This window comes from Eleutherodactylus coqui, unplaced genomic scaffold (genome assembly GCF_035609145.1).
Source record: "Eleutherodactylus coqui strain aEleCoq1 unplaced genomic scaffold, aEleCoq1.hap1 HAP1_SCAFFOLD_33, whole genome shotgun sequence".
In the NCBI taxonomy this organism is placed as follows: domain Eukaryota; kingdom Metazoa; phylum Chordata; class Amphibia; order Anura; family Eleutherodactylidae; genus Eleutherodactylus; species Eleutherodactylus coqui.
In genome coordinates this window covers 250,001-272,072 of record NW_027102239.1, presented here as the reverse complement: position 1 = coordinate 272,072, position 22,072 = coordinate 250,001, and the positions used below count along the sequence as shown (strand labels likewise).

At 46.0% G+C, this 22,072-nt stretch overlaps 1 protein-coding gene across 1 annotated transcript in view; it reads right to left on the bottom strand.

The window, feature by feature from the left end:
* DISP2 (dispatched RND transporter family member 2) overlaps nt 1-22,072 on the bottom strand; it is a 99,495-nt gene that overhangs the window by 25,258 nt on the left and 52,165 nt on the right. Inside the window, exons 5-6 of the mRNA XM_066588831.1 lie at nt 20,578-20,693; nt 8,710-8,834 (exon numbers count right to left, since the gene is read on the bottom strand). Coding sequence (XP_066444928.1) covers nt 8,710-8,834; nt 20,578-20,693 — 241 coding nt within the window. The remainder of the gene's footprint in view (nt 1-8,709; nt 8,835-20,577; nt 20,694-22,072) is intronic.

The window sequence follows — 22,072 nt, the reverse complement described above, 5'->3', positions numbered from 1 at the left end:
CTGTCCCTGGAGTATGTCACAGAACTGCAGAGTGTTACACTGTGGACTGCAATACAGCAGTGATTTCACAGCCCAGACAGAGCCAGGAAATAATTTGGCGCAAGCCTGCTGTAACACTTAGCTGGCTGCGTATGATTTTGTAGAACTACTACACCCAGCACACACAGACCCAGAACACTGAGCACAGTGACAGGCAGGCCAAATAGATTTTTTGCCCAATATTTTTTTAGCAAAGGCCCACTGCCTATATTCAATCAATAATATTAATATGTCTTCTGTCCCTGCCTATGCACTTCTGTCCCTGGAGTATTACTGCAGGGCGCAATGCTCTGCACGGCCGATATACCAAAAAAAAAAAAAAGTGCAACACTGCAAAAAGCAGCCTCCACAGTACTGCACACGGTTAGATGTGGCCCTAAGAAGGACCGTTGGGGTTCTTGAAGCCTAAAATACTCCTAATGCTCTCCCTGCCTAAGCACTTCTGTCCCTGGAGTATTACTGCAGGGCGCAATGCTCTGCACGGCCGATATACCAAAAAAAAAAAATGTGCAACACTGCAAAAAGCAGCCTCCACAGTACTGCACACGGTTAGATGTGGCCCTAAGAAGGACCGTTGGGGTTCTTGAAGCCTACAATAACTCCTAACACTCTCCCTATAGCAGCTCCAACGCGATAGCAGTTTCCCTCAGCTATGTCAGAACGCATCTGTGGCGAGCTGCGGGAGGGGCCGATTTTTATACTCGGGTGACACCTGATCTCGCCAGCCACTCACTGCAGGGGGGTGGTATAGGGCTTGAACGTCGCTGGGGGAAGTTGAAATGCCTTCCCTGTCTTTCAATTGGCCAGAAAAGCGCGCTAACGTCTCAGAGATGAAAGTGAAAGTAACCCGAACATCGTGTGGTACTCGTTACGAGTAACGAGCCTCTCGAAAACGCTAATACTCGAACGAGTATCAAGCTCGGACGAGTACGTTCGCTCATCTCTAGTTGTATGTAAGTAAAAAAAAAACATGGCTGCTTTCTTAGCGAAACAGCACCACACCTGTTTGTAGGCTGTTACGTATTGTGATGCAACTTATTTACTTCAGTGGAGTTAAACTGTTGTTCCAGACCCAATCTACTGTATGGATAGGAGTGTTGATGTTTCTGGAAAAAATCAGCCATGTTTCATAATCCTGCACAACCCCTTTAAATGGAGTTTTTGCCACAGTTGATGGGGGATTAGAGGTTTAACATACTATGGCATCCAAATTTACCATTAAACTTTTTTACTAGAGATGAGCGAACGTACTCGTCCGAGCTTGATGCTCGCTCGAGTATTAGGGTGTCCGAGATGCTCGTTACTCGAGACGAGCACCACGCGGTACTCGAGGCAATTCCATTTCCTTCCCTGCATGTTTTGCGCCATTTTCTGGCCAATAGACATGCAGGGAACGCATTACAAATTCCTACTGTGATGTTCCAGCCCTATCCCACCCCCCTGCAGTGAGTGGCTGACGAGATCAAGTGACCGCTGAGTATATAAAGCAGTCCCGCCCGCTGCTCGCCTCAGACACACGCTGGCAGAGATTAGGGAGGGTGCTGCTGGTGCTATAGTTAGAGTGTTGGCGTCTTCAAGTACCCCAACGGTCCTTCTTAGGGCTACCCCTGACCGTGTGCATTACTGTTGTTGCAGCTGGGAGCAGTTTAGCACTTTTTTTTTTTTTTTCATCTTGGGCTGTGCAGACTATTGCGTTCTCAGTCTGCAGCCAATTATACAGAGTATATGGGCAGTACTGGTCAGGCAGGGACAGTGGTAGTGTAGAATCCTGTCAAGAAGTACCCCAAAAAAGCTCCTCCTTAGGGCTACCTGTGACCGTGTTCATTACTGTTGTAGTGGCTCACTATTAGTCAGCTAGGTCTTTCTGCAGCCCAGCGTATATTTTTTTCAGCCTACAGTGTGCGTTACATAACCGCTGTGACCCTACAAGTGCAGGCCAATAATTGCCTAATTTTTTACACCGCTCTGTGCATCCCGTTAACTTCACGCACAGCGTACACCCACAGCCGCTGATAGAGGGAAAGACATATAAACGCTATCTAGGCTGCTGTTTTTTTCAAAAAAATCTGAAAAAAAAATCCTCCTTAGGGCTACCTGTGACCGTGTGCATTTTACTGCGTGGCCACTGGGAGTTGTAGTGGCTCACTATTACCCAGCTAGGCCTTTTTGCAGCCTAGCGTATAATTTTTTGCGGACTGCAGTGTGCGTAACATAACCGCTGTCAGCCTCCAACTGCTCGCCACTAATTGCATAATTATTCAGACCGCTCTGTGTCTGCTCTATTGGTAATCATCATGCTGAGGGGTAGGGGTAGGCCTAGAGGACATGGCCGTGGACGCGGGCGAGGATGCTGAGGTCCAAGTGAGGGTGTGGGCACAGGCCGAGTTCCTGGTCCAGGTGAATCGCAGCCGGCTGATGCGGGATTAGGAGAGTGGCAAGTTTCTGGGGTCCCCAGCTTCATATCACAATTTTTGTGTCCACGTGGTAGACCTTTATTACAAACAGAGCAGTGTGAGCAGGTCCTGTCGTGGATGGCAGAAAATATATCCAGCAATGTATCGACCACCCAGTCTTCTACGCTGTCCACTGTTGCAACTCTGAATCCTCTCGCTGCTGCTCCTCCTTCCTCCCAGCCTCCTCACTCCATGAAGATGACACATTCTGATGAGCAGACAGACTCCCAGGAACTGTTCTCGGGCCCCTGCCTTGATTGGGAAAAAATGGTTCCTCTCCCACCTGAAGAGTTTGTCGTGACCGATGCCCAACCTTTGGAAAGTCCCCGGGGTCCGGGTGATGAGGCTGGGGACTTTCGGGAACTGTCTCAAGAGCTTTCAGTGGGTGAGGAGGTCGATGATGATGAGACACAGTTGTCTATCTATGAGGTAGTAGTAAGCGCAGTAAGTCCGAGGGAGGAGCGCACAGAGGATTTGGAGGAAGAGCCGCTGGACGATAAGGTGACTGACCCCACCTGGTTCGCTAAGCCAACTGAGTAGAGGTCTTCAGAGGGGGAGGCAAGTGCAGCAGCAGGACAGGTTGGAAGAGGCAGTGGGGTGGCCAGGGGTAGAGGCAGGGCCAGAGCAAAGACTCCCCTAACTGTTTCCCAAAGCACCCCCTCGCGCCAAGCCACCCTGCAGAGGCCTAGGTCTTCAAAGGTGTGGATGTTTTTCAGTGAGAGCGCGGACGACCGATGAACAGTGGTGTCCAACCTGTATCGCGCCAAAATCAGCCGGGGAGCCACCAGTACCAGTCTCACCACTACCAGCATGCGCAGGCATATGATGGCCAAGCACCCCACGAGGTGGGACAAAAGCCATTCACCGCCTCCGGGTTGCACCACTGCCTCTCCCCCTGTGCCCCAACCTGCCACTCAGATCCAACCCCCCTCTCAGGACACAGGCACGAGGGCCTCTCGGCCTGCACCCACATCCTCACCTCCGCTGTCCTCGGCCCCATCCAGCAATGTCTCTCAGCGCAGCATCCAGCTGTCGCTAGCACAAGCCTTGGAGCGCAAGCGCAAATACGCCACCACGCACGCTCAAGCTTTAAACGTGCACATTGCGAAATTGATAAGCCTGGAGATGCTGCTGTACAGGCTTGTGGAAAAGGAGGCTTTCAAAAACATGATGGCGGTGGTGGTCCCACGCTACTCGGTCCCCAGTCGCCACTATTTTTCCCGGTGTGCCGTCCCAGCCCTACACCAGCACGTCTCCCGCAACATCAATCGTGCCCTCACCAACGCAGTTACTGGGAAGGTCCACTTAACCACGGACAAGTGGACAAGCACTGGCGGGTAGGGCCACTATATCTCCCTGACGGCACATTGGGTGAATTTGGTAAAGGCTGGGACCGAGTCAGAGCCTGGGACCGCACACGTCCTACCCACACCCTGAATTGCCTTCCTCAGTTCTGGTATCTGCGGCGGTCTATGCCACCTCCTCTAAACCCTCCCCCTCCTCCTCCTGCTACGCAACCTCTACCTCTCAATTAAGAAATGTGAGCAGCACGTCGCCAGCAGTCGGTGTGGCGCGGCAGCACAGCAGTGGGCAAGCGCCAGCAGTTCGTGCTGAAACTACTCAGCCTAGGTGACAAGAGGCAAACTGTCCCTGAGCTGACCGACATCTGGCTTTCGCCGCTGAGCCTCCAACTGGGCATGGTCGTGTGTGACAACAGCTGTAACCTGGTGGCGGCTCTGCAGCTCGGCAGCCTCACACACGTGCCATGCCTGCCCCACGTCTTCAATCTGGTGGTTCAGCGGTTTCTGAAAAACTACCCGCACTTGTCAGACCTGCTCGGCAAGGTGCGCTGCGTCTGCCCACATTTCCGCAAGTCCACCACTGATGCTGCAACGATGCGGACCCTGCAACATCGATTTAATCTGCCAGAGCACCGGCTGCTGTAGCGACGTGCCCACACGGTGGAATTCTACGCTCCACGTGTTGGCCAGGCTGTATGAGCAGCGTAGAGCAATAGTGAAATACCAACTCCAACATAGGCGGCGTAGAGGGAGTCAGCCTCCCCAATTCTTTACTGAGGAGTGGGCCTGGATGGCAGACATCTGTCAGGTCCTCGGAAACTTTGAGAAGTCCACCCAGATGGTGAGCGGCGATGCTGCAATCATTAGCGTCACCATTCCTCTGCTATGCCTGCTGAGAAGTTCACTGCAAAGCATAAAGACTGACGCTTTGCGGTTGGAACAGGAGACGGGGTAAGAGAGTATGTCGCTGGACAGTCAGAGCACCCTCTTGTCTATATCTCAGCGCGTTTTGGAGGAGGAGGAGGGAGTAGAGACAGCTGGGCCCACTGCAGTGGGTACCCATGCTGCTTGCCTCCCATCTGTTCAGCGTGTATGGCCTGTGGACGAGGAGGAGGAGGAGAAGGATCCTGAAAGTGATCTTCCTAGTGAGGACAGCCATGTCTTGCGTACTGGCACCCTGGCACACATGGCTGACTTCATGTTAGGCTGCCTTTCTCGTGACCCTTGCGTTAGACGCATTCTGGCCACTACGGATTACTGGGTGTACACCCTTCTCAACCCCCGGTATAAGGAGAACCTTTCCACTCTCATTCCCGAAGAGGAAAGGGGTTCAAGAGTGATGCAATACCACAGAGCCCTGGTGGACAAACTGATGGTAAACTTCCCATCTGACAGCGCTAGCGGCAGAAGGTGCACTTCCGAGGGCCAAGTAGCAAAGGGGGCGCGGAAATCAGGCAGCATGTTCAGCGCAGACAGGGGAACACTCTCCAAGACCTTTGCCAGCTTTATGGCTCCCCACCAAGACTGCGTCACCACTCCCCAGTCAAGGCTGAGTCGGAGGGAGCACTGTAAAAAGATGGTGAGGGAATACGTAGCCGATCTTAGCACCATCCTCTGTTTTGCCTCAGCTCCATACAACTATTGGGTGTCAAAGCTGGACACGTGGCACGAACTTGCGCTGTATGCCCTGGAGGTGCTTGCTTGCTTTGCCGCTAGCGTCTTGTCAGAGAGGGTGTTTAGTGCAGCTGGGGGAATCATCACGGACAAGCGTACCCGCCTGTCAACTGCCAGTGCCGACATGCTTACACTCATAAAGATGAACAAAGCCTGGATTTCCCCAGACTTCTCTTCTCCACCAGCGGAGAGCACCGGAACCTAAAGAATCTTTTCGCTGCAACCGCAGATAAAAGCACTCTTCTGTATCACTGGGAAAATGGGGCATTTCTCTTTGTCAATCTGTCTCTGACATTAGTCCTCCTCCTGATACTCCTCCTCCAGAAACAACTTGTCATCGCGCTGAACGGCCAATTTTTCTGCGGCCCAAAAGGCTCATCTACATCTACCAAAGTTTTTACAATTTTTCAAAGTTTCAAAAGTATTGAGACTGTTACATGAACCAATTTTTTCATCAGGGCTGCCTCCAGGCTCTGTTACAAATTAAGCAACAGTGAACTGTATTTAAAAAAAAATGTTTATGGGTTTCACCTGCCCTCTCGGTTGATAAATTTTTCAGAGGTACACTTTAACTCTTGGTACACTAATTTTTGGGGCCCACGCCTACACTCTTATCCAACTAATTTTTCCGGCCTTAGCCGACGCTCATGGTATCTCAATGTTTCTGAGGTTGGCCCATGCTATTACTACAGAAATTTTACTGGGGTCTGCCTGCCTGCCTATACTTCTGCTACGAGAAAGTTACAGGGGTCTGCCTATACTGCTGCCACTTACATGTTACAGGGGTCTGCCTATACTGCTGCCACTTGAATGTTACAGGGGTCTGCCTATACTTCTGCTACAGAAATGATACTGGGGTCTGCCTATATTTCTGCTACAATAATGTTACTCGGGTCTGCCCATACTTCTGCCACGTAAATGTTACAGGGGGTCCGCATATACTTCTGCTACAAAAATGGTACTGGGGTCTGTCTATACTTTTACTACAGACATGTTTCAGGGGTCTGCCTATGCTTCTGCTACATAAATGTTACAGGGGTCTGCTTATACTGCTGCTACAGAAATGCTACAGGGGTCTGCCTATACTGCTGCTAGATAATTGTTACTGCGGTCTGCCTATACTTCTGCCGCATAAATGTTACAGGGGTCTGCCTATACTGCTGCCACTTAAATGTTACAGGGGTCTGCGCATCCTTCTGCTACAAAAATAGTACAGGGGTCTGGCTATGCTTCTGCTACAGAAATGTTACAGGGGTCTGCTTATACTGCGGTGACAGACATGTTACTGGGGTCTGCCGTTACTTCTACAGAAATGGTACTGGGGTCTGCCTATACTGCTGCTACAAAAATGTTACAGGGATCTGCCTATGCTTCTGCTACATAAATGTTTCAGGGATCTGCTTATACTGCTGCTACAGAAACGTTACTGGGGTCTGCCTATACTGTTACTACAGAAATGTTACTCGGCTCTGTCTATACTGTTACAACAGAAATGTTACTGGGGTCTGTCTGTACTGTTACTACTGAAATGTTACAAATACTGGGCCCTGCCTGTACTGCTGCTACTGAAATGTTACAGGGGTCTGCATATACTGCTGCTACTGAAATGTTACAGGGGTCTGCCAATACTGCTGCTACATAAATATTACAGGGGTCTGCCTATACTGCTGCTACAGAAACGTTACTGGGGTCTATCTATACTGTTACTTCAGAAATGTTACTGGGGTCTCCCTAGACTTCTGCAACATAACTGTTACTGGGGTCAGCGTATACCTTTGCTACAGGAATATTACAGGGGTCTGTGTATACTATGGGAGCACTAAGTCTTCCCATCCCGGTTTTCCACCTATCTGGCCCGAAAAGAAACCCAGACTGACTAGGGCATGGCGTGTGGGCCGCAGCCAACGTGTATTTCCTCTCACGTAACCTCAGCTATCCGGGACACTGCAATGGGATTTCTTTCTGTACCGTCTGTGTGTTCCTGCTAGCCACCCATGCTGCGCGTGCACACAGACTTGCCATAGCGGAGTTGTACCTACCTGGCACTTAAAAAAAAACAAAAACAGAATGTCTAGGGCATGGCGTGTGGGCCGCAGCCAACATGTATTTCCTCTCACGTAACTTCAGCTATCCGGGACACTGCAATGGGATTTCTTCCTGTATTGTTTGTATGTTCCTGCTAGCCGCCCATGCTGCGGGTGCACACAGACTTGCCATAGCGGAGTTGTACCTGTCTGTCCCCAAAACACTGACAGACTTGGGTAGGGTGCAGAGTGCAGATGGTTTGCCCCTTGCGTTGTCGATGAGGTATCCATATCCGTATCTGACGGAGGTGGCAAAGGATTGGAATGAAGATGGAACGTCAATCTATTATCAATTCTCAACAGCAATGTGGGCTATCACCCACACTTTCAAAGAGGGTCGCTGCCTGGCCCTGCCAACCCTCTGCAGTGTGTGCCTCTGGTTCCTCCTCATGGCAGACGCACTTATAAATAGACCTGAGGTTGGTGTGGCTATGAGGCCAGCGTGTGGCACGATGGCAGCTGAAGGCTGCGCAGGGGCACTTTTGTGTGCGCTGCAGACGCAAGGTCGTGCGGGGGGGGGGGGGGGGGGTTGTTGAGCATGTAACCCAGGAGAAGAGGCAGCGGTGTGTCCCGCAGGCAGGGATTGTGCTTGGTTGGAGGTAGTGTGGTGCTTAGCTAAGGTGTGCCTTGCTAATGGGGGTTTGTCCGAAGTAAAAATTGTTAGGGGGGGCCCAATCTTGCTGCTATTGTGGCTTAATAGTGAGAGCTGGGAACCTGAGATGCAGCCCTGCATGTTGCCCCTCGCCTGCCCTATCTGTTTCTGTGTTGTTTCCATCACTTTCGTAGGTTTTGCAGATCTGCACAAATGAAAACCTTAGCGAGCATCGGTCATATACAAAAATGCTCGAGTCGCCCATTGACTTCAATGGGGTTCGTTACTCGAAACGAACTCTCGAGCATCGCATCTCGACTCGAGCAACGAGCCCCCGAGCATTTTGGTGGTTGATCATCTCTATTCTTTACTCAATTGATAGACTTGTCTCTCCTGTGCACTCCCTTGATTCAATGAGACTTTGTTTGATGTTGGGGTGCTCTATTATTGATTTTAATTGCATGAAATAGTTTCAAATTATTGCTGTCATTTATTACTATAGCTTTGTATCAGATGTGCAATATGTAAGCTTTACGTTGCATCATTATAACATGCCCTACACTTACATGGAGGTCCACAGAAAAAGCCATCTACTCCATCTTTTTGTTCCACCATTCTACGATAACGAGTGTCTCTTTTGGTTATTTGAACCAGTTTCTCATTTCTTCTGCTGAAATCAAGGTCATCCAAGCTGACAAAAAATATGTATATATATAACTAAATATTATACAGACATTTTCTCTATAGAAATATCACTTCAGGCAGTATAAAGGCATACAGTCAGTCCTACTATGAATGCACATGATGATCTAGTGATTGTGCATTTACAAACTATTTGTACTATCAATAATGTGTAATTTAGGATATAAATTACTATGAACTTGAGGGTCTACAAGAATTCTGTTGCCCAGTGTTATCTATTGCACACCACCCACTAGCCACACTAAATACCCATTTAGGCACAACGATTATCGCTCAAAATTCGCTCAAAAGCCATCTTTTGAGTGATAATTGTTGTGTGTAAATGTGCCCATCTTTCACTGTTCGGCCGATCAATGGAATTCAGTTCTGCATGAAAACCATTGTTCGGCAGAATAGCTGATAAGCAAGACTGCACGCTGTGCTCTGCCCAGGGGAGAACTGATCTTTTGAGTGATCATCTTTGCAGTGTAAATGCACCTCGAACATAAAACAGATGTAGCAATGAATGATTATTGTATAGTTGATTACTAGTAACATATATGGGCAGATGCCTTAAGGTGAAATCTAGAGATGAGTGAGCCTACTCGGTAAGGCAGTTACTCGAGCGAGCATCGCTCTTCTTGAGTAACTGCTTAGTGATCTGAGCAGGCTTGGGTGGGCTGCGGGGGGGAGGGGGGAGCGAAGCCGGAGGAAGAGTGAGAGAGATCTCTCTCTCCCTCCACCCCCCGCTCCGCTCACCCCCGCAGCCCACCCGAGCCTGCTCGGATCACTAAGCAGTTACTCGGGAAGAGTGATGCTCGCTCGAGTAACTGCCCTACCGAGTAGGCTTGCTCCTCTCTAGTGAAATCCTATTAATAGTTTCCAAGCTGTATAATAATATGGGAGTATCATATATTAATTAGATGGCTTATCAGTATTTGATTTTAAAGGAAAACTCTGGTAAATAGCTGTACTCATTGCCTTTAATCGCTAAGTTGTTTGGCATAAGATCTACAAGCACTGAGCCTACTGGGGAGCTTGCAATGCCATTAAAGCTGCCCATACACATTAGATGAGCATTAACCGAATCTGACCATTTCAGTGGAACTGGTTGGTCATCTGATGCTTGGGGTTATCCCAGCCCTCAGATATTGGGGGAAAGAAGTTTCGGGCATGCTGAGTTTCAACATGTCTGCTCCTATTGTATGCCTTCGAACATTTGCACCCGTATTCATGGTCCGTTTTTAAGATCTGTCCCTGGTCTAGTTAAGACTGCCCACTTTAACGCATATTTATAAGCCCTGCCAACCTTGGAACACATTTTGAGGGCAATCCTTTGAAAAATAATACTGTAGGGAAATATGCCTTTCATTCTCAAAATAAGCTACTAACCAAAGTTTATGGCAGTAACTTTTTCCCCTCTTCATATTGTGAACGCAGAAATTCCCAGCCAAGCATACACATGTAAGAGGGGTCAGACAGAATAACTGACAGTCAAATGAGTATTCTGCGAACAGCTATCTAATGAGTAAGGCAGGATTCAGTAATCACACTGGATCTCCATGCTTTTGTGGAGACCAGATTAGTTAGCTTCTTTACTGGTGGTGCAATATTGCTGAGTAAGGATCACTAGCACTTCAGACCCCTTCATATCAGAAGGATTATTATTCTTCTTACTGATGGAAACTTAATGGGTAGAGCTAACTCTTTCCAAGCCAATTTGTATCCAGATTTTCCTAGGGGGCTTACTCTTTTTCTGCCGTTAAACAGCACTATATGCTGGCTAAAGCCAGTACTGCATGAAGTGACTTGTTGGATAGGCTCCGACAGCAGAGATGCTGGCAATATACAGTAAGAGAACCCGACATGTCTTCAAACATCGGAGCTGTACAGCCTTAAATCATAATGTCTTCAGATGTCAGACAGTGGATTGGAAAGAGTTAAACCTGTTTTACATGGGCCGATAATTGGGCATAAACATTCGTATGATTATGCATTTGCCTAATCATCTGCCCATCTGAATATACCAATGAAAGAGCAAATTCCAGCTTGCTGGATCTTTCATGAGGGTATCAAAATGCTTGCTCATTGGCATCAACCCTCCCATGTAAACAGCAGGAAGTACTTCCGATGAATGCTATCTGTATAGTGATAAACAATAGTATTAATGATCGTTCGTCCCAATCCTCTGCAGCATGTGAAGGCCATAATGTGTGCTATTTGTTGAATGGCACTTGTTAAATGCAACAGAGAATCCACTCATGTAAAAGGGCCTTTACACACAAACACTTCTGGTCCTGGCGGGAGGATCAGTAGTAAGTCACTTTCTGGATATTGTATGATCTGTTCTGCATGATCTGACAGATAAATGTAATATTTAATCAGGTAACAATTCCTTTAAGTGTTCATGTTAAGCTACCTATTATATATTAAGCATGTGTGACACGTATGGGATACGATTGAACTGGATGATTGTGTAATCAAATAACTAGTTGCCGTATGAGTTAACCAGAACTTCAATGAACTAATGACCTGTCTGAATATTCTGCTCAATGCAGAATATTATCGACATATATGGTAAGACAGCAAGAATGACTCATAATATAACACAGATGTGATAACTTCATGGACAAAATATTCAATATATTGTGTTGCCAATCATCTACTACGCATGTCTAGAACCTGAATAGCCATATTAGAATGACGTATATACCCATAACTGCGCAGAAGCAGATATGCCACGTAGTGTAAGAACGGCATAAATAGCAGTGATCTTCAGGGAAGAGTCGGGACTCATCTTGTGGCCGTTAGACGTACCGGCGTACTCCCGGATCCTCTTGACAATCGTACCTGGAGATCCCCCGATTGCGGAGTGATGCTACAATATCCGGTGACGTATTGATGCTTAACTTTGTTACCCATGTGATCTCAATGCCTATATGTTAATTAACTATTTTACTTACATATACTAAAGAGTAAATAAACTTGTGTTTTATATTTGTCTTACCTCAGACTGTGTGCTTAACGGGTATGTTAATGAGGTTAAAAAATTGCCAAAATCTTGAGCAGGTAAGACATAAATTGGCGTAGTCTGGCAGGATATTGTTGTCTTTGGTAAGGTTATATTACTGTATAATTTGGTATTGTGACAGTGCTTCTCAGTGCACGGGGGGGTTGCTGTCGCCATATTAGATTTTTGGCCCATTGCCAAGGGGTTCAAATGGTTATAACTTTGCTTTGATAGGTGATAGAGTAATAATAGTAAATACAAATTGATAGTTGCAGTAAGTAGTCCTTGTTGAACCCATTGGCATACTGCCAAAATATTATAAGTTCTGTAACTTTGAAGCAGGACTTGGGAGATTGGTGCCAGTTTGCACGGTGGTGTCTAGCAGTAAAGGGGACCACTGTGCAAAATTTCACCAATTGGCACGTTGCCAAAATTTTCGGAGTTCTGTAACTTTGAGGCAGGACTCGGGAAATCGGTGCCAGTTTGCAGGGTGGTGCCTCGCCGTAAAGGGGACCTCTGTGCAAAGTTTCACCAGATTGGCACGTTGCCAAAATTTTGTAAAGGGGAACTCTGTGCAGAGTTTCACCAAATTGGCACGTTGCCAAAACTTTCGGAGTTCTGTAACTTTGAGACAGGACTTGGGAAATTGGTGCCAATTTGCAGGGTGGTTTCTCGCAGTAAAGGGGACCTCTGTGCAAAGTTTCACCAATTGGCAAGTTGCCAAAATTTTGTGAGTTCTGTAAGGGGGAACTCTGCGCAAAAAGTTTCACCAATTGGCATTTTGCCAATAAGACAACAATATGTTTAGAAAAAGAACCAAGAAAGATAAAACTAAAATCGTTCAGAAAATAGACATCCCCGGCTGGTCCGAGGGTCCCTATGATATATTAGCTCAGGAGTTGATGCATAGTGGGCTTGCAGAATCATGGGATAGTAAGCTAAAAGATTCAGAGCCCCTCGATGTCGTTAAGGTACTCGAGGAGACCCCTGCCAAGGCAGGTGACGCAGTTCAGTTGGGTAGGAGAAATTGGGTATTGGCCTCAGCCTATAGGAATATCCATAAGAAGAAGTCCCAACTAATAAGAAAACTTAATCAGACGGAACAAAAGTTAGTAGAATCTGAAGGAAAGAGAGTGGTGTTGGAATGTAACCAAAGGCTGATAAAGGAAAAAATAGAACATTACCAGAATATTGCAGAAAAGGCTGTTGTAAAAGTTGCTCAGAATAAATATAAGGGGCGTAAAGGTAAAGTTGATAAGCGAAAGGTATCGAAAGCTATAGCTTCTGCTTCTGTGAACTGGGACCCAGATAAGTGGGATGGAGACTTATGGGATTCCTCATCTTCTTCGGGGGAGGAGGACTGGCATAAGGGGGATTGGGAAGACCCACCCAATCCAATAATTGATCCACCTGCTTTAAAACGTGCCCAGCCCATTAGCAGAAGGAAGGAAACTACTGAATATGGACCCGATACCCAGCCTATCGTAGGTCATGATGGGCAAAGGTTGCCCAGGTATGACGATCAGGGAAACTATATGTACGATGCCGATGGGAGACTGTTGGTGCAAGAAGAATTGGTGCCACATAGGCGCACCAGGCTTACCCTAGAGGATTTTTCTCAGTCAGAAGTTGATGATATACTGAGTAGATTTAGGCAAAGGCCTGGGGAATCTGACATACCATGGTTGGTCCGTCTATTTGAGCACGGGGCGACTGGGGTAATGTTGGATCCAAAAGATGCAATGAGATTTGTTACTCTAACTAGAGATCCAGTAATCAGTAGAAATTTTAGAGAATATTTTCCTAGTCATCAAGGAGAAAGTGCTATTTCCCTGTTTAATATAGTAACCAATGGGTTTCTTAATAAATTCCCAACAGAGGCAGACATTCCAATCAATGACAAACCTTGGTACACTATCAGGGATGGCATTGAAAGGTTGAAGGAGGAAGCTATGAGGGTCTCATTAATTATCATCGAGCATATGGAAGATTATTTGGAGACTCGGCTGACAGCAGGAGTTAGAAATCGTTTAATTAAGACTGCACCTTCGGCTTATAAAGCCGTGATGATGACCCTACTTCTATCCATGACTAATGAGCCAATGTCTGCGGTCGTGGCTAGAATGCGGGAATTGCAAGATATGGGAAACTGGGATAGAGAGGAAAAGCGAACAGATCGTGATAGGTCTAGGAATCCTAGTTCCCAGGGGACTGGTGATTCAGGAGTGCCAAGGGTATCTCGTAGAGATATGTTTCAGGCTCTCCTGAAAGCTGGAGTCTCCAAGGACGCCATTGATGGAAAAGATACAGGTGATTTGTGGCGTCTTTATAAACAGAAGGTATTATCCAACAAAAAGGTGGATAAAAGGGAAGATTCAGTGGCCCCAAAAACTTCTAAAAAGAGAGAGAAGCAGGTCACTAATTCAGAGCCTAAGAAATTAGAATGGGAGGATTTTCAAAAGATCTATCCATGGAAGGAGATGGCTGCAATGGTAGCTAGCCAAGTGCAGGACCATATGAAGCCATCTGCTCCGCTCCTGGAGGAATCAGATTCTGATTCCGCATAGGTAGCAAGCCAAGCCCCTGTCTGGGTTAGGCGGGATGACAGACCCTACGTCCCGCTAGCCATACATTGGAAAGGGGGTAATGTCCAAAGGGTCCCAGCTTTAGTAGATACAGGGGCGGAGGCTACTCTGATTTATGGAAATCCCAAAAAGTTTAAAGGTCCAAAAGTTAATATTTCAGGATTGGGAGGAAAAGTTACCGAAGGAGTACAGACACAGGTAACTTTGAAATTGGGCAATTTGCCCTTACGTAAATACACGGTGTTAGTAGTACCTATTCCGGAATATATCATTGGCATAGATATTCTGAAAGGATTGACACTACACCTCGAAGATGGTAAGTTTGCCTTTGGCGTAAGGAAAATAGGGATAAAAGCTTGTCCAGTTACGGTGGGAAAGGTCAAAATGCCACCCGTACACATCCCTCCTGCAGGAAAACTGGTTGCTATGAAGCAATACAGAATTCCTGGAGGTCACAAGGAAATAGGAGAAACCATTAAGGATTTGGTCGATGCTGGGGTTGTGAGGCCTGCAACCACAGCATGGAACAATCCGGTATGGCCTGTGAAGAAAAGTGATGGGTCTTGGAGGATGACTGTCGATTACAGGGAGTTGAATAAACAAACACCTCCCTTGACGGCAGCTGTCCCAGACACCATTACAATTGTGGAGCAGATTCAAAGTCACAGTGGACAATGGTACGCTGTGATTGATATCGCACAAGCGTTCTTCACAATTCCAATAGAAGAAAAGGCACAAGATCAGTTTGCCTTTACGTGGCAAGGACGTCAATATACGTTCACTCGATTGCCACAAGGTTGGATACATAGTCCAACCATCTGTCACCGGACGGTGGCAGAACATTTGGATGAGTTTGATTTACCATCAGAAATGCAGTTTTCACATTATATCGATGATATAATGATTCAGGGACCGGATGAACAATCTGTAAAGAAACAATTGGACGGATTGTTACATCATCTGCGAGAAAAAGGATGGGAAATAAATGATAGCAAGGTGCAGGGCCCCTCTCAGACGGTGAAATTCTTAGGAATTCAATGGAATAAGGGCCATAGGGAGATTCTCCCTAAGGCAAGGCAGAAAATCTTAAATTTTCCCACTCCGAAAGACAAGAAGGAAACACAATCCTACATAGGATTGTTTGGATTCTGGAGACAACACATTCCGCATCTGGGGCAGCTTCTTGCTCCTCTTTACAAGGTGACTCGCAAGAAGTACGAGTTCACGTGGGGAGAAGAGCAACAGGTTGCATTTGAAGCAGTAAAAGAAGCCATACAACAGGCCGTAGATTTATGGCCCTTACAAGATGGTGAGATAGAACTTCATGTATCAGTTCAGCATATGTATGCAAACTGGTCATTGTGGCAGAAGCAAGGGGGCAAAAGAGTGCCACTGGGCTTCTGGAATCGAAAATTACCAGATGCAGGAGAAAAATACACTCCACTGGAGCAACAGCTGTTGGCATGTTATTGGGCCCTGGTGGATACTGAACAATTGACGACAGGACACATAGTCCTTCTAAGGCCGCAAATACCCATCATGAGTTGGGTATTATCTAATCCAAAGTCCAATCGGATAGGACATGCCCAGGAGCAGAGTATCATTAAGTGGAAATGGTACATCTCGGAAAGAGCGAAAAAAGGTGAAGGGGGGATAGCTGCCCTGCATGAAAAGATAGCTGATATCCCTCCAGATGGTCAGGTTACACCAGTAGCGCAAATGGAGGAATCCCCAGTAAAGTGGGGAATACCTTACTCTGAGTTGACAGACTCCCAAAAAGAGCATGCTTGGTTCACGGATGGTTCGGCCAAGTATATCAGTGGAAGACGTAGATGGAAAAGTGTAGCCTTTAATCCAAAATTAGACAAGACGTTGGTCATGGAAGGAGAAGGTAAGAGTAGTCAATATGCAGAACTTTGTGCAGTATTCCTAGCTCTGAAGCAGGAACAAGGGCAAGAATGTCATTTGTATACGGACTCATGGTCAGTTGCCAATGGTTTGGCCACTTGGATCATGGGATGGAAGAAGAACGACTGGAACATTCATGGTAAGGAATTGTGGGGGAAAGAGCTTTGGCAAGACATAGAGGAATTCATTAGGAGTACTAAAAGTACTGTGTTTCATGTTGATGCTCATGTCCCTCTTGACTCATTGGAACGTTTATTTAATTCTCAAGCAGATGCGGCAGCATCGATTTCTGTTGCCATACAAGAACCTGACAAGGAAAAGGAAGCATGGCTTCAAGGTACAGCTGTTTGGGCTCACCAAAAAAGTGGACACTTGGGAGAGAAGGCCACTTACAGGTGGGCACAAGAAAGAGGTATCCCTTTGACAGTGGACATGATCAAACAAGTAATCGCGCAATGTCCAGTATGTCAACATGTGCAAAAACGAGAAGTGCCTCATACAGTAATGGGACACATAGGGAGAGGCCAGTTGCCAGCGCAGATTTGGCAGATGGATTTTGTAGGGCCCCTCCCTGAGAGCAGAGGATGTAAGTATATTTGTACAGCAGTAGATACATTCTCAGGTCTGATGGTGGGATTCCCATGTAAAACAGCAACACAATGGAGTACTTTACGTACTCTGGAAGTTATTACCCAGTATTATGGGACTCCCCTGCAGATCCAGACAGACAATGGTTCACATTTTACCGGAAATCAGGTAAAAGAGTATGCCAGTAAAAACAACATAGAATGGGTATATCATATGCCCTACTATCCACAGGCCGCGGGCCTGGTGGAACGAATGAATGGGTTATTAAAATCTACCCTGAAGAAGCTCACTGAGACCGACAAATATGGTCAATGGAGAGATAATCTGACTGCTGCTTTACAGATTATCAACAACAGGCCCATCACTGATTCTATGACACCCTTAATGCGCATGCTAACACCCAATCTCAGTATAGATGTAGCTAAGGTAGAGACAATCTTATACTGGAAAATTAATCCAGATGCGCAGGCACCTTATAGAGCCACTCCTGCCGCTGCAGGGTTGGATCTATATGCTCTTGATACGGTGGTGATAGCCCCGGGAAAGGTGAGTACTATTCCCACAGGGATAGGATGCAAGATCCCGGAGAATCACTTCGGGCAGATAGCCACTAGATCAAGTTTTGCTCTGAGAAGTGCAGTAGTCCTAGGCGGAGTCATAGATGCAGATTATCAGGGGGAAATTAAAGTAATCATGATAAATTTAGGAACAGATCCTCTGATAATAGGGAAAAAGGAGCGCATGGCACAGCTGCTATTAATACCAGTGTATCTGACACAAGTGGAAGAAGGGGTGGCCCCCACTGAACTTACTGTAAGAGGAGATAAAGGTTTTGGCTCAACTAATGTTACTAATGTAGGGGCCAAAATATGGGTTCAGAATCACCAAGGACCGCCCTCCCCGGCAGAGGTTATTGCTGTGGGGAAAGATCGAACTTTGCTTATTATGCGACCCGGAGTAGAGAAATGGGAATATGTCCCACAAGAAAAGTGCTATTTGCGGGAATAATGCTTGTTTCCTTGCCTTCTCTAGAATCACATAATCATTTTTGGAATCCTTGGCGTCATGTGTTCGGTGTTCGCAGTAGGTGATGCGTGGACGCCAGGGATCCGCGTCAATGACACCGGAAGGAATGATTATTCGTGGGGCTGGAGGAATTCAACCCGAACCAGGAAGCAAGACAACTTCACTTGTGAAGCCAACCAGAAATGTTATATCGTGAATATTACCTTTGATGGGACTATCTGGAGTGGAAATCCATTATCGCATATAAGTTCGACCTACCGTCCTTCATATGCACTGCATAAGGCAACGGGACAAATAAACATTACGTCACTTGTGAAAGTGTCCTGCTGTCAGAGACCAAAAGAGTTGCCATATCTCAATTACTCCCTGGTGATACAATATGTTCAGAATTGTACAAATACGGGAGTGCAGTTTTCATTTCCCTTAAATGAGACAGAAGTAATTACGTGTGGGAATGCAACGGAGATCGAGAATCGGGCCATGTGGGGCCAGTTCCTGGTATTCGTGAACATTAATGCTTCTAAAATAGATCCTGGACATATAAAAAGGGTTCCATCCACCTGTCGCCTGGTGGGACGAGATGCTCAAAAGACTGTTATACAAGCCTCCGTGCAGTTTCCACCCTCAAGGACTTGTCCTACCAAGCGTTCCCGTCGAGCTTGGTATGATACCTTACTCGGAGGCTACGGAGCGCTTTCTGGGACTATTAATGGTTTTGATATAGAGACTTTAGCTAATCGAATGCATAACGCGGGAAGTGGTATTAAAGATGTGCTCACTTTGCAGGCTAACTGGATGCCCACTATATGGCAGCCCTTTAGTATGCAAACGGATGTGGACACAATAATGCTTGATTTGCAAGATGCATCTAATAGGTTTTCATATGAAATAAATTCTAACATATCTAACTATGTTAATTGGTCAATATGTACCTTGCAGACCATTTATCAGCAACAACAAAAGAACACACTTCAAACTATGCTCATGACTGGCAATGAGCAAGTGTGGAGGACCGTGTTCAATCAGACTATAACTGAGACTGATTGGATACAGTTGGAGGCGCAGAAAATGGTTTGCAATGATATATTATGTAAAGGGACCATATTCATATACAATGTTACTAAAAAGAATGTGATGTGTAAGTTTGTAGTTCTCCCCTTACTTATAGGTGTTCCAGAAGATATGCATTTCTGGGTACCTAGATTTAACGGGATTTACATTGATGACCAAAATAGAACTCATGATTTATCATTGTGTGATGATACATTAGAAGGGACCATATGCAAGGTCCAATCGGCTGTTTATGAACCATGCTTATTACAAAATACGATCAATGTATGTGAATGGACTGTGCTGCCACTCACTTTTAAGATGATGGTTGAAATAGCCCCACAGGAGGTATGTTTGGCAAGTAATCATCCTGTTGTACCTGGGATGGTTGTCCCATTTTCAGGATGCTTGCGAAACGTATCTGCACTTGTTTGGGAAAATGAGACCTTTGTGTTATTACCCGAACAAGACAAGACAGTGGCTGTCAATTGGCAACCACTGCCTTTAAATGTGTCAAATTGGGATCTAAATTTGACCAAATTCAAAAAGTTGTTAGAAGACACAGAAGAAGTACAGCAACATATTAAATTGCTTAATAGATCTTTGGCAACGCATATTGTAAGTACTACTGTAATAGCTGGCAAAATTGTAAAGATGGGATCGGCTATTGCTGATGCCACGTCACACCATTGGTATGACATCTTTATGGGTTATTCATCATCTGCACAAACCACTCTTAATTGGCTAATACATCCTGTTTTGGTATTGGCCATAGTTGTAATACTTTTATCGCTATGGAATTGTTTCATGGCATATAAGGTATTCTGTAGAAAACCAAAAGTTTTAATGGTATCATACGGCAAATAGTGAATGATTAAGGACCGATTGTGACACGTATGGGATACGATTGAACTGGATGATTGTGTAATCAAATAACTAGTTGCCGTATGAGTTAACCAGAACTTCAATGAACTAATGACCTGTCTGAATATTCTGCTCAATGCAGAATATTATCGACATATATGGTAAGACAGCAAGAATGACTCATAATATAACACAGATGTGATAACTTCATGGACAAAATATTCAATATATTGTGTTGCCAATCATCTACTACGCATGTCTAGAACCTGAATAGCCATATTAGAATGACGTATATACCCATAACTGCGCAGAAGCAGATATGCCACGTAGTGTAAGAACGGCATAAATAGCAGTGATCTTCAGGGAAGAGTCGGGACTCATCTTGTGGCCGTTAGACGTACCGGCGTACTCCCGGATCCTCTTGACAATCGTACCTGGAGATCCCCCGATTGCGGAGTGATGCTACAATATCCGGTGACGTATTGATGCTTAACTTTGTTACCCATGTGATCTCAATGCCTATATGTTAATTAACTATTTTACTTACATATACTAAAGAGTAAATAAACTTGTGTTTTATATTTGTCTTACCTCAGACTGTGTGCTTAACGGGTATGTTAATGAGGTTAAAAAATTGCCAAAATCTTGAGCAGGTAAGACAGCATGTCCAGCCTGACCTGCATAGACTGAGAGCATTCGTAATTCATCTATTTCTACTATACCTGTTTTTCTCTGCATGTGGATAGACAGGCAAAACCTTTCTGTAGCCAGTGCTGCTCTGTATATTTTTCCATGTGATTAATTTTTTTCCAATGTCAGTATCTCTTGGCTCAAAACCCTACAAAGTGCCAAATAAAAGTTATTTAAACAGTGAAAAAAGTACATATGGGATTGTGTTTTCTGTGACTAGCCTCTTTTACCTATATGTATCTTAAAGGGGTTGTCCCGCGGCAGCAAGTGGGTCTATACACTTCTGTATGGCCATATTAATGCACTTTGTAATGTACATTGTGCATTAATTATGAGCCATACAGAAGTTATAAGAAGGTTTTCACTTACCTGCTCCGTTGCTAGCGTCCTCGTTCCCATGGAGCCGACTAATTTTCGCCGTCTAATGGCCAAATTAGCCGCGCTTGCGCAGTCCGGGTCTTCTTCTGTTCTCAATGGGGCTCCGTGTAGCTCCGCCCCGTCACGTGCCGATTCCAGCCAATCAGGAGGCTGGAATCGGCAATGGACCGCACAGAAGCCCTGCGGTCCACGGAGAGAGAAGATCCCGGCGGCCATCTTCAGCAGGTAAGTAAGAAGTCACCGGAGCGCGGGGATTCAGGTAAGCACTCCTTGGTGTTCTTTTTTAACCCCTGCATCGGGGTTGTCTCGCGCCGAACGGGGGGGGGGGGGGGGGGGTTGAAAAAAAAAAAAACCCCGTTTCGGCGCGGGACAACCCCTTTAACCCCTTAGTGACAAGGCCTATTTGCACCTAAATGACCAACTAATATTTCAGGTTTTTTTCAGCATCGTATTCCAGGGGCATACCTTTTCATTTTTCCATCAACATAGCCATAAGAGAGCTTATTTTTTGCGGGACAAATTCAAATTTTTAATGGCATCATATTTGGACAAAATCTAAAAGCCAGGATGAGATCTCACCGCCACACAATTAAGGAGAAAAAAAGCAGAACTATATGTGGCAAAACATAGATATCATAGATATCTGTGATATTAGTCTATGATATCTAAGTGCCAGGAGCATACCTAAAGGCTCAGGGGCCCAGGTGCAAAAGTTCAGTTAGGGCCCCCCCACCCCGGCCCACACTCCCCCGTGCCCATACCTAGATCGTGCTGCATACATGATCTGCCCCTTGGCGTAATCTTTCCAAACATGACGCATTTCCTGAACATGAAAATTTGTTTGTAGCCCCGCAGGCCACTCTCACACACACCACTTTTTACCGCTATTAGCACAGCGCCCCCAGTGCTGTACTAACTGCGGTACAACACTCCCATAGATTTTAATGAGCTTACTCAAATCTGCGCTGGAACGTAGTGTCCCTAACGCTGTGATTTTCGAGAGCTGTCTGTTCTGTTCTTGCATTTTTGTGGTTTTTAACACCTCCTCACCCATCACAATGATGGGGTGCATTAAAAAGCGCTGTCAAACGCTGTAACATGTGTTCGAAAACGCTGCTTGAAATTCCGGTCAAAATGCCACGATTTCGA